The sequence below is a fragment of the Leguminivora glycinivorella genome, chromosome 6 (assembly GCF_023078275.1).
Source record: "Leguminivora glycinivorella isolate SPB_JAAS2020 chromosome 6, LegGlyc_1.1, whole genome shotgun sequence".
Classification (NCBI taxonomy): domain Eukaryota; kingdom Metazoa; phylum Arthropoda; class Insecta; order Lepidoptera; family Tortricidae; genus Leguminivora; species Leguminivora glycinivorella.
Window position 1 is genome coordinate 22,691,801 of NC_062976.1, and position 13,125 is coordinate 22,704,925.

The window sequence follows — 13,125 nt, forward strand, 5'->3', positions numbered from 1 at the left end:
GATAAATTTCTGCATTATTTCTATATAATTATATTAATTTAATTTATCAAAATGTACTGGAGTAACAATTTAAAATCTCATAAAATGGGTTATTTTTAGCTATCTGGCAACCCATGCACAGATTATGCAGAAAAGTGCATACATGTGTGGATGCAAGTATTTTTGCACTAATTGAGGATTTGAAACAAAATAAAATTAAAGAAATTTCGATTTTAGATTTATAAAAAAATATTAATTACGACCAAGAAAATGTACTACGTTACAGTGTAATTTGTCTTGCCTGTGTTCTAAATGTGTTATAACTTATAAGAGTTTTGAATGATTCACGGTTATTTTTCATTAGACTTAGGTATATTGACCGGGATATAGACCGTGATTACCTTTTTGATTTTTGTCGAGCTCCCGATATTTCGACGCAGTTGCATGCATCATGATCACGGAAAAAATCAAAAAGGTAATCACGGTCTATATCCCGGTCAATATAAGTCTTGTGTTATAACTTTTTTTTTTATTGCTATTTTTTTTTATTAAAGACTAATTATATGATAGGTAGGCTTTGACATTTATCCATAATGACAGCAAAAGTATCCCATAAAGTTTGACTGACCAGAAATATACAGGGTGATTCATAAGTCGTGAGCAGGAGTGAACAGGGTACTGGGGAGGGTCAAGCTGAGCAACTTTCATAATGGGGCAACACTGAATTGTGATTATTTTTCTTAACTATGACTTCATTGATAAGTACTTAATTGATAGCTAATTATCAATTACGTTCTAATTATGACTTAATTGATGATTAACTATCAATTAAGTCATAGTTAAGAGAAAAAAAATATCACAATTTAGTGTTGCCCCATTATGAAAGTTGCTCAGTGTGACCCTCCCCAGTACCCTGTTCACTCCTGCTCACGACTCATGAATCATCCTGTATGTATAAGACTACGCGCCATTTTGGAATATCACTAACTAGGTATTTTTTTCATACTACACAATTAACATATACTTACTAAAATGTCACTGCATACCGCAGAATAACAAACGGCCTCTTGACGATAGTCATATAAAATCAAAAAAATCAAAATAATTTATTCAGCAAATAGGCCACAGGGGCACTTTTACACGTCACATGTACATAGGTATTTAAAAAAATATTTAAAATTGAGTTGAAATTACAATTGATACTATTATATACTAATTCTAAGTTCTAACTAAAGTTAACTCTATACAATTAATTAGAGATGTAGAAGGTCTCTAAATGTCGAATTACAACCAAGAACTACACTAAATTTTAATATAAAAAGTACAAATACAAAAAAAAAAAGTCTAAAATTACTTTAGAGGTGCAAATGACTCTAAATGTCACAACTAAAAATAAAATGTATATCTACTTAATCTAATTCTCCTTAGAGATGTATATGGTCTCCATGAGTCAAAATCATATATTTAAAATATTCACTAAAAGAAAGGAAACAAACGACAACCGAACAAAGTGTCCTAATTTAATAAAAATTAGAATTAAAGTTACTAAGTTATAACAGCCCCAGTAAGCTTAAACAGACCGGTCTTCACAGACGGCACCCGTTCACGAGTATGACGCGTATCTCAGCAGTATATATTTCTGGTGCCGTAGCCGAATGGCATTTCTGCGACGCGAAACGAAAACGAAACGCCGCGAAATGTAGTCTGGCTCTGTCACGCCAATAAGAAAGCGATATAGAGATAGATATCTACGAGCGTTTCGTTTCATGAGCGTTTCGTGAGCGTTTGTGCCATTCAATTCGGCTACGTACCCATTCGGTAAGTAACTAGGTACCAAATGTTTTGCGAAAATTGTAATTTCATACCTCTTAAGTACAAGTACGGACACCATGCTTGCTTACGCAGCCCGATATTGCATTTATGGGAACTGGCGAATGGCGATCTTTAGGTAAGAATATTACTTGTTCTAGTTTTTATACAGTCCCAATTCAATTCACTTCAAGTAGTTTGGATTACATAATTCAAGTATCCCAACATGCGTCTCCAATATAAAGAGTTATTGTCATAAAAAGATTTTGCAGCTTCTCTTCAAGCCAGAGACACCGGATGTAGATGTAGATGTAGTGTAGGGACGCCCGGCCGGAGGCAGGCGGGCTGTCGATCACTTGCTGTGTTCATTCAGCCCAATTCCCTGGAAGAGGTTTGTTCCGGCAGCATTCCCACACTTCCTTCTTCAAATCTTCTTGTTTTCCTGCAGAACAAAAGGACATCTTTTAGTTCCAGAGACACCGGAACCGTTACTTCCCATCCATACAAAACCCATACAAATTATTTGTACCAAACACGCGTCCGCCTAAAAACCGCTAAGTAAAGGATTATCGGAAACTCTCTTCATTAAAGTTAAGGGCTTTTATATCCTTATAATAAAACGACAAATCTCAAACACGTTTTGTTCAAAAATGTATCCTTTTTAAAATCAGCTGTCCACTTCCAAAAGCATCTGCTATAAAGCTCTTGACGTGACAATAATCATTGTGTCATTTACAAAAACTCACAAAGTGAACCTAAAACTGGTGAAATAAGGCATTATGTCTGATGTCGAGTAAGACCGGATATGGAGATATAAAACCGGCTAAGATAATGATCTATTTCACAAAATTTGCGGTTATTGACAAGAATGTAAGGGGCTACTGGAATTTGCTGCTTTTGAAGCAAAGAAGCAAACAAATGGTCGAATGGTAAGCCAACATGAACACCTGACCCTTTAGCACAACTTGCCTTGTCGCGCGCGAGTCCATACATCAAGAGCGACTTCAAGTATGGACTCGCGCGCGACAAGGCAAGTTGTGCTAGAGGGGCTGGATTCGTAGCCATCTGAAACAATGATTGAGATACACTGATTTAAACACACGGCGTTACACGATTTTACACATATTTAAATGTCTTCTCTGAGACCACGGGGACAATGCCGTCCTTGAAACGTCGGAGGTGTGTTAAAAACATAATAATTCGCGATTAAGTCCCGTTTGCAATTTTAAATAATTTTTTTAATACAGTTGCTCAAAAAGTGCCCGTTTTTTGGCTGTTTAGCGTGCGAGAAGTTGTATTTTACGAACTAGTGCGTAAAAAGTATATAAGTTCCATTTTACGACTACTTACCGAGCTGTTTTCATATTAGTCTAGTTTACTAAGACAGAATAAAACTATAAACATACTATTAAGTGATTAATATTTAAAACGTTAATATTTCATATGTAATTGTTTACTTTTAGTCATAGGCGTCTACCATGTTTTAACTTAATGCACGTTCAAAAAACCTCAATATGTTACGCGATTTGTCATAATTATTTTACGTTATTTGCAATACGTCGGGGCATAAATGGATCGATTAAATTAAAATGTAGTTGTACATTAAACAATCGTCCCAAATCGTAAATGTTTATGTTTTTATGGCACCCAATGAAATAAATTATGTTAGATGAATAGCAAACTCGAAAATATGCACGCAAGTTTAAAAGCTTCAAAAATACGCCTTTGGATTGTCAAATAATCCGTCAATGTCCATGGGAAAATTGATAGTTCGGATTGTTTTATTTCGTTGTAAGTAAGTAGTAGTGTTTTTTCGCAACTGTATTAAAAAACGTCGTTCGTCACACGTGCGAGAATGTCATTCTTCACTCGTCCCGAGATGTCTCGGGACTCGTGAAGTAATGACATACTTCTCGCACTTATAACGAAATGTACTATTTCAGTACAGATGGTGTTTTTTTTACGCACTAGTGCGAGAAGTGGTTCATTATATGCCAGGTCGAAACTTCGGAAGCTCATCTGTACTGAAAAACGTCGTACGATACACGTGCGAAAAGGAAATTCGTAACTCGTGTCGATTTAAAACACTCCCTTCGGTCGTGTTTTAATTTATCGCCACTCGTTTCGAACTTAATTTTTTTCGCACTAGTATCGTAATGTACTATAGGTATTGAGATGAAAGTGCGTTACCTGCTTTGCAGAATAATCTTTGGAAATAGGTTTGATTGAATTCAGCAATTGGTATTTATACGATTTTGCTACTTAAATACTTGCGTATAAATTTTGTTTTTTACATAATGTTTCGTATCGTTCGTTACCTATTTCAATTTATGAAATCCCTATCAACCCTATGCAATAAAAAACCGGCGAAGAGCGTGTCGATCCAGCTCAGCGTGTCTGGTCCACGCTCAAAACAAGTGTCTTTATAAAGTTCTACTTTTGTGTTTTCCATATTTTTAACCGCCGCCTCAAATCTCTCAAAAAGAAGGTGGTTCTCAATTCGTCTGTTTTTTTTTAATGTTTGTTCCTTGATATCTCCGTCGTTACTGGACCGATTTTGAAATTTTTTTTTGATTGAATGTATATGCATACAGATTGTCCCATTTTTCTCAGAACCCAGTTCTGATGATGAGATCCTGGAGAAATCGAGGGAACTCCTCAAATCTGAAAGGCATACTCGTACATATGGTGATTTTTGTGTTTTTAAAGGAACAGCATGCATTTACGTACGGAACAGTGACATTTGGTGCAGTGGAACTGCTGATGACGGTCAGAACGGAACTCCTTAAATCTGAACGGCACGCTTATAGTGACTTTGGTATTTTTATAAGAACAGCATGCCCTTACGTCCAGAATAGTGACATTTGGTGCAGTGGAACTCCTGATGATGGTCAGAACCGAACTCCTCAAATCTGAACGGCACGTTTATAGTGACTTTGGTATTTTTATAAGAACAGCATGCACTTAACGTTCAGAAATAGTGATTTATTTACTCTAAGAACTAGTGGAAGCTGATGAGGTGATGGTCAGAACCAGCTCCTCAAATCTGAAGGCACCCCTATAGTGACTTTGGTTTTTTGTATAAGAACAGCATGCATTTAATCAGAACAGTAACATTTATTTAGTTATGTTTGTTAAGCATATTGAGTTTTCAAGTAAAATTTTGTCAAGCTTCGATTTCTTATAATCGGATTCATGAGGAATTGAGGAAACTCCTCAAACCTTAACGGTATACGTATATTGATTTTTGTTGCCATCAAATAATCAAAACATTAAAAGCAGTTTAAAAAAATACCTACACATTTCTACATAATCCAACATTCGCAATAGCTTTCACCAGAACCCCAAAGGCGGCGGTTTTATTTTCTTAAAAATGATTTAAACATATGGTTCAAAAGTTAGAGGGGGGGGGGGGTCACAGGAAGCACATCAAAAGACGCATTTTTTTAAAAGATAACATTAACCCACAACAGTTCACTACTACCGCTACTTTATTGATAAACCATTTAAAATAGACTCAATTGTAAATAAAGAACAGATTATTCTTATAGGTAACCACAGATTTTTTTTATCGTAGGCTCGAAAGGATTATCTTACACCCACCGCAATGCATTCAGAAAAATCCTTATTTCCTTTCAATAAAGTAACATTTTGAACTATCCAGAAGAAATACCCTGAAATACTACTACAAGCAAATATACTATTCACTCGTGTCCATCGAAATATAACCTTATTTTAATAACGCAAAGGCTAAAACATGGGAAAATACAAAATTATCTATAGCAAGATGTCATTGCAGAAGGTGCTAAATATATATGCGGACAAAGCGCCATTAATATGTATACACAACCTTAATGTGTGTGTAAGGAATAAAGTCGTGTATACATTTTTTTGGGAGTTTGTCTGCATCTATGTTTAATGCCTTGTCTGTACCTGCCTCTGATTACGATTAGCATTGCGCCGGAAACGGACGGGTAGGATGGATTTTTTTTTTTTTTTTTCAACAATGGAGGTAAGTCCGGACGTGTGACTTCATTCATGGGCTTGAGCCGAAAGTGCCGCCGTTTGTAGGGATTACGCTTTTAGACGTGAGAGGTTCTAAATTTGAAAGTTTGTTGGAGAAATGCTTTTTAAGGTGGCATGGAAAGCAGAATAAAAAATATTGAAATTCGAATGAGGTAATTTTTTAAAGTCACACACGTGTCGAACGCGATCGTTGGATTTGAAAATGTGTACAAAACGCGAGAATTTAAAGTGTTATAAGATAAAATTTATTTTGAAATCACCTTCATAAATAATGTAGTCAAAATTAAATTTTAATGTTATTATCACGTTCATGAACTTGGCGTTTCTCAGGGTGCACTACCGTGCTTCTGAAGAAATCAACCAACTGTAAAATTAGTGTGAATCGCAGAGCATCCTATATCTATGGTATGAATCAGTTTTCAGTAGGTACTATCAGCTGCAAAAGTGCATGACGAAGTTATCAATGAATTCATTCATAATTTGAGTATAAAGTATGTAAAAAAGTTACTTAAACGATTCAAACATCTTAGGTTGTACTAAAAATATCAATAGGTAAGCTTAACAACAAAACGTACCGTCTTTTGAGCAGAATCTCTATTGTAATAATACCTTTTTGTTTCACACCTCCAAATTTGTCAGCCATTACAAGTGGACGGCATAATGCAACCCTAAAAAGAACAATGCATGATACTCTACGCTTATCATTCGCAAGCCACTCGATGACAGAACCATTCACTCATTCGCTCGCTATCGATTGTCCACCGAATGAATCGATAATCGGCTGTGAGAAATGTAAATAAAGAGGCATTAGCGACAGTTTGCGTCATTCGGCGAGTCTTTGCTGCGATTTTACGGTTTACTTAACCTGTTGCTATTCTATTGCTACTGAAGACCGCAGTTGACAAATGTGGAACAATGGAAAACAAATATTCTATGCGGTTTAGGCATGACGGGTTTCTTTATTTGAATATACATGCCTTAGGAATTAGGTAGGTATGTACTACATAAATATTGGGTAAGTGTAAGTTCGAATTTCCATATCATCTGTTTACATAATATGCACATTTTCCCGTAGGGTTGTTTTTTTTTTCAAGTAGTTATGTCTACTTTCTTTTTTATCACATACGAGTGTTCAATTTTATCGTTTCTCAAATTTGTTTGATATTGAAATATAGTACCAGTATTTCAATAACAAAATAAATTTGAATTTTATAGTGAAGAGACGAAGGTTCGGGTAAGAGGTATTTAAGATTAATAGTAACTCGGATACCTATCTCATGTGGCAGTTGAGAACACACCCAAGGATATCAGTAGCATCCATTTTGCATATACATGATACTGATATCAAAAGCATTGTCAATCAAATGAAATCTTCTATGCCATTCGTTCACGCCCGTTCACACACAAAGCCAACTCAATCGATAATAAATCGACTACTTTTATCCATAATTTGCATTAAAATGATATCTAACGGATTTGCACGCTGTACAAAGATTTGCACAAAGCGATACAAATTTGAAAATGGAACGTTTTGTACGTCAATCGGTTTATTACCATATTTGACATTTGGCACATCAATTTCGTTAAAGTCAATTTAAAAAAAGTCATAGGTGATATTGTAATTGATTGGTACATGCGACATTTTTTAATAGAACTAGTATATGGTAATGTCAGTTTATTGAATTTATTTGTTGGTGGCGTGTAGAATTGCATTGTGTTATCGGAATTAGTGATTTGCTGCATCCGTGCAGAATCAATGAATTTAGACATTTATAATTTGTAAAAATACATATGCTGTTTATTTGTCCTCATAGTAATAAAGCGAATATATTATGAAGGTACCATAGGACGATAGGACACTGGAATATATCCTACATCATTCGCTGCAAATTTGAAAAAAATTTAAGAGCTATGGTAGATTTTTATATTTAAATATGTCGTTGGTACTTAGGATGGTGGCGTGAATTCTTTTGTGTGCTTTCGAGAGATGTACCTACCTAATGCTTCTTCTCTGTCGTAAATATTATGTTGCTTATACATATTACATTATTTGTGAATATGTTCTTATTTCTTATGATTACTTTATTACATTTTATTGCTTAAGTAGTTTTTGAAACTAATTTTAGGAATCTAAATAATATGTATCTTGTTGTTTTTAATATGTCCTCTTGCTGCTTGTAGAATCTGTTCAGAAAAAGAAAAGTCGTGACATGTGGGTCCAATACATTCCACAACTCTTCTGTTTGCGAATAGACTATCAGTAGTTGCACATAATGGTTCCCATACATATATTATCAGAGTTATCAATAAATCTTAAGAATATGTAGTGTTTACATGCCTCTTTACTCCATTCACGAAGTGCCATAAGCCATAATCCTATACGGTCGCTAAACAAATTTGCAAAGCATTAATATTTAACGTTCGTTTCTAATGGAATCATTTGCCTATTACTAATTTATTTATATCGCTTTGTGAATAATCAAATTTGTAACGGTCTGTCGAATTCAGTTGTAATCCAACAATCCAATTTAAATGATACGTACACATTGCACCCAATAAACCAAACTACCTGTACGCATGTTGCAAAATCTCCATATGTATGACCGTGCCCCATATGCAAAAATCATTTATTGCCGTTTAAAATTCCTTTTTTACTGGCACAAGACCTGTGCGGCGCGAATTTGTGAATAGGATTTTTCTATTGGCAATAAAAATTGTATACTGTATGTAGTTAATTTGCGTATGGTGCATTGTGGGCATTGTGAGGTCGGGGGGCGCGACCCGCTGTCCCTTTGAACCGTTACAATTCAATTATCGAATCCCGCTTTTGTGCCATATTCATAAACGTAATTTTTAAACGGCCTTCCATTTATTGCTGGCCATACCGATGTTCGATATTTAAATTTGAAAGAACGAATGACATTTTGTAAATTCGTATCGATTTCGAATTTGCAATTCTCATTGATGTTTTGCGGGTGATATCCTGGATGATGGACATATGTTAATTTTTCTAAAGATTTCGATTTGCAATGTCGAACGGTAGTCAAGTGAAAGAAGTCATGACTCCTTGTTATTCTTTAATCAATATCCGTTATGATATTCTTTATACAAGAAAAATATTCAGGCGACCCTTGTGATCCTCTTGACCTTTAATATATTCCAACGGTCTTGTACTTGGAAATCGATATGCTTATTTTTATTGTATTTTTTAAGAATAACATGAAGATTATGAGAATATTTTTTTTATTCAAATGCAAAATTCTCTAACGTTTCAAATATCAATTGCTGATCTATAGCGAAACGTTTTGAACTGATATTATATATTTTACAAGATTTAATGTCTGTGTGATTTAATGTGTGGAATCTTCGGATCACTTGGAAGATTAACTTTTATTTTTATTAGGTAGGTACATGACTGTGTCTTAATGGAATAAAAGCGTAGTATCGATCGATGTACCTACTACTACCAAGGTTCTATGTTTTTATATTTATAGTTCTATCAGTAACTCCGAGGAATAAGAATTTTTAATCTTCAGTACTTTTGAGACAACATTTTATATTTGTAGGTAGGAGCTTTAGAATGAGAGCCTACCTGGTAGGGTATATGCCAGCAAAGTATAAAAGACAATTATAAGTACATAATTTGTACGTAAATTAAACAAGCATTATTCAGGTACCACTTTTATAAGAATATACTTTTTGACTAATATTAGGTAGGTACCTAATATTAGTCAAAAAGTATTCAATCAATAAGTATTTTCTTAACCAAATAAGACAAAGTATATATTTATAATTTCAATTATTTACATCGTCAGTGTTGTTCTGTGTGCTGTCCCGTGCACTCCGCTGGCTCCACAGAAAACCAGCGCCGTTGACCACGCTAGCTGAGTCAGCTGCAATGCTGAGTGGAGACCATTTTAGACCTCACGTCGTTATTACTACTTTTTACTTTGTGCAACTTTTTTTACCATATGTGTTATTTGTACCTATTGATGTGTTGCCTGAATATTTAAATGATTTCTATTCTAAACTATCTATGTAGAAATACCCTTTATGTTACGTACCTTCTGAAAAATGCATCATGAAAATTCATCTATGTAACAGCTTCCACATTGAAAAACGAGATAAGTAGACCCTAACTGGTGGTATAACCTTTTATAATAAAGAGCACACATTTTATAAAACATACTAGCTTTTGCCCGCGGCTTCGCTCGCGTTAGAAAGAGACAAAAAGTACCCTATGTCACTCTCCATCCCTTCAACTAGCTCCACTTAAAAAATCACGACAATTCGTCGCTCCTTTTTGCCGTGAAAGACGGACAAACAAACACACACACTTTCCCATTTATAATACTACGGGGAACAAAAGAGCTGGCAGCTTCCTCGCTCAACATATAAGTATTGCGATTCAGCGAGGAAATGCTGCCAGCATCTTGGGTACTATGCCTCAGCACTCTTTAGACTTAGATTTTTAGTTTTCTTATTTTTTGATTGCCTAGTTTATAATATATATATATATAGTAAGTATGGATATACTATGAATTAGATTCTTATCAGAAAATGTGATGGATAGTCAGTCCATGGAAATCAAAAAGCTTATTTTTCTATAATTTTGTTCACATAAAAATGTATTGCCCCCAAAAAGCTAGTTGAGGCTAGAGAGCTAGAGACTGAACTACTAAGAATTTTAAATGGACATCCTTTATTGGTTTTTGGTAGGTGTAGGTAAGCAAAAGGCTAAAAAAGTACGTAAGCGTTTTCAGCTTTCTCTTTTCTACATACGTATTTAAGAAGCTTACTGAAAATAGGTACCTAATACTTTTCTAGATTTAAATTTTATATAATTATGCACTACTTGAGTACACAGAACTAATTTAAAATGTTTCTATAATAAAAAATTTAAAGTAAATATAAGTAATGTAAAATAATTATTGAAAAAGACGGAGATGGACTGTATGGAACTAATTACGAATGATAACTGCTGGTTTACCTTTTAAATGTATATTAATAAATATTATGAGATTACAAAACCAAACACAACCAATGACAATTTATAACTAAACAAAAAACATATGCCAAATTGACAGGCAAATCTATACTACATATTTCAATTCTGCAAAGAGTTTGGAACAATTATGTTAAAAAGTCTCATCTATCTATACATCTACACATCAAAATCTTAAGTTTGACATTCTTCGTCAAAATAGTTCGATCTTTATTTTCGTATCAGGTGCTCAATAAGCACTTTACACACCCACCCACCTATTTTTATTTATGTAAGCCACACAGGTTGTGAATACGTTTGTGTGCGTTGTGCTGTAGGTACTTATGCCTATTGTGTACACTATAGCATATTATATTATATCTACGTAGGTAGTGAGTAGAAAGAAATTATGTAGATGTTTGGTAATGTTGATTGTGTATTTCTTCACCTGTAGTACCAGAACATAGCTTTTTTGGTGAATAGGTAAGTTATACCTAAGAATTAGTTATATTAGGCATAGTTACAAAACATAACCTTTGCTTATTTTAATTAAAGGCATAAGATACATGTTCGAAGAATGATGAAGAAGCCTTCTAAATCGATTCGTAAAGCTATTCGTGAACCAATGAGGACAATACAATGGCGGCTGAAACGGGCATTGAGCGATTCAGGAGAAACAATCCCAAGAACGTCGCACGAATATCCCTCTCCATACAACGAGCCACCTTAAACAACAAAAAGAAGACAAGAACAACTGAAAGAGAACACGGCGGCCACGCGCGCAACCAATTTACGTTACTACGCCCGGCTCGAAAACGTTTAAATTCTTCTTTCGAATTTTGAACAGTTGGTCTCGTTCTGCATAACAACATCCGTAAGGCAATGGCAGTTGCTTGGCCAATCGCAGCGCGCAGCGCGCTTTCGTGGGCGTATTGGCGCGCGCTGATTGGCGGAGCCGCGCGAGTTTATCGCCGGATTTGTTGCGAGCGCGGTCACCGCAGTCGCGCCGCACGATTGTCGATTGTCGCCATTGTACCGGGAGTCGCGCGCGGCGGTTGTCCGACTCGCACGCGATAATATCGATAAAACGCTAATCGAATTAATCGATCGGTAACCGATTCGGATTATGCGACATTAGCTCAAGTTTTTGTTTTTTTTAAATTAAACAGTGTTTGGTTTTCGTGTAGTGCGGCGGACTGGGTGTTTTACCGGTGCGTAAAGGCGACAACGTGGAGCTGGACTTACATCAGCGTGCCAGCGGGCACTTTATGAGGTAAATAAACAAGATGCAACTATAAAACTCCTTTTGAATGTTTTTAAATGCCTGGGTAAGTATAGATTGAAATGATCAAGTGTATAAAGAGGCAGAGGTAACTGAACTATGAACAAAAGGAATTTGTTTTGCTTCTTCGCCGCGTTCCAGTAGATAGGTAGCATTGACCGTTACCGAAGTCTTATTAGAATAGTTTTGGAAGTTGGTTAACTTCTAAACAATATAGTTTGTAGCAGAGCAACTATTAATAGACTAAACTAAACTAAACAATGAACATATTATAATTAGAGTTTAATGTATTGCTATAGGTAACACTGTTTCTTTCAATAATAGGGTAGATTGTTTGGTAAATATTATTTTAATCATAATCACCTACGCATTGATAGATGTACCTATTGTTTAAGTGAATGTAAAATAGTTTTCTGATTATTTATAACCAATTCCCGTAGACATAGGTATGTCACAGATGAGGATAAATAGATTAACATAGCTTTAAACTACCTTTTTTATTGAAATTATGTAAACAAAGAACAACATACTATGTATAAGTAGAACATCTATAGATGGATGGAACATCTATAGATATGAACTGCAGCTTCATTACTGTTTACTGTTGAGGCCAGGCAGGCAAGTAGGTATGGTCCAGGCAGGCAAACGATAAAACATCAGGTCCCTATTGCACTATTTGTAAGTTCGATAGCGACGGAATGAAGTTTTTATCATTTATCGCGCGACCATGCTTGCCTGCCTGCCGGCGTATTATGCTTCCAATTTTATCACTTATCCACGTGGATAAGACATCTGGCACTCTCACACTGACATACTTGCCAAAGCGTGACGGATTATACTTTATACATATAAGTAGATGAGTGATAAAATTGGAAGCTTGATAGGCCGGCTGGATATACTGTTCAAGGTACCTACCTATACCTACGAAGGTCTTACTTGTCTTTTAAAATACTCACTTATAAAATGAGTGTCATTCGCATTCAATCGGTCACTCGTTTTATGAATGAAATTGACAGACACGGCGGCGGCAAAATATAAAGAACAC

At 35.3% G+C, this 13,125-nt stretch overlaps 1 protein-coding gene across 1 annotated transcript in view; it reads left to right on the forward strand.

The window, feature by feature from the left end:
• Positions 1 to 11,827: 11,827 nt before the first annotated feature.
• Positions 11,828 to 13,125, forward strand: part of LOC125227272 (transcription factor Sox-21-B-like) — an 83,248-nt gene continuing 81,950 nt past the window's right edge. The window contains exon 1 of the mRNA XM_048131531.1: positions 11,828 to 12,071. Coding sequence (XP_047987488.1) covers positions 12,067 to 12,071 — 5 coding nt within the window. The 5' untranslated portion in view covers positions 11,828 to 12,066. The remainder of the gene's footprint in view (positions 12,072 to 13,125) is intronic.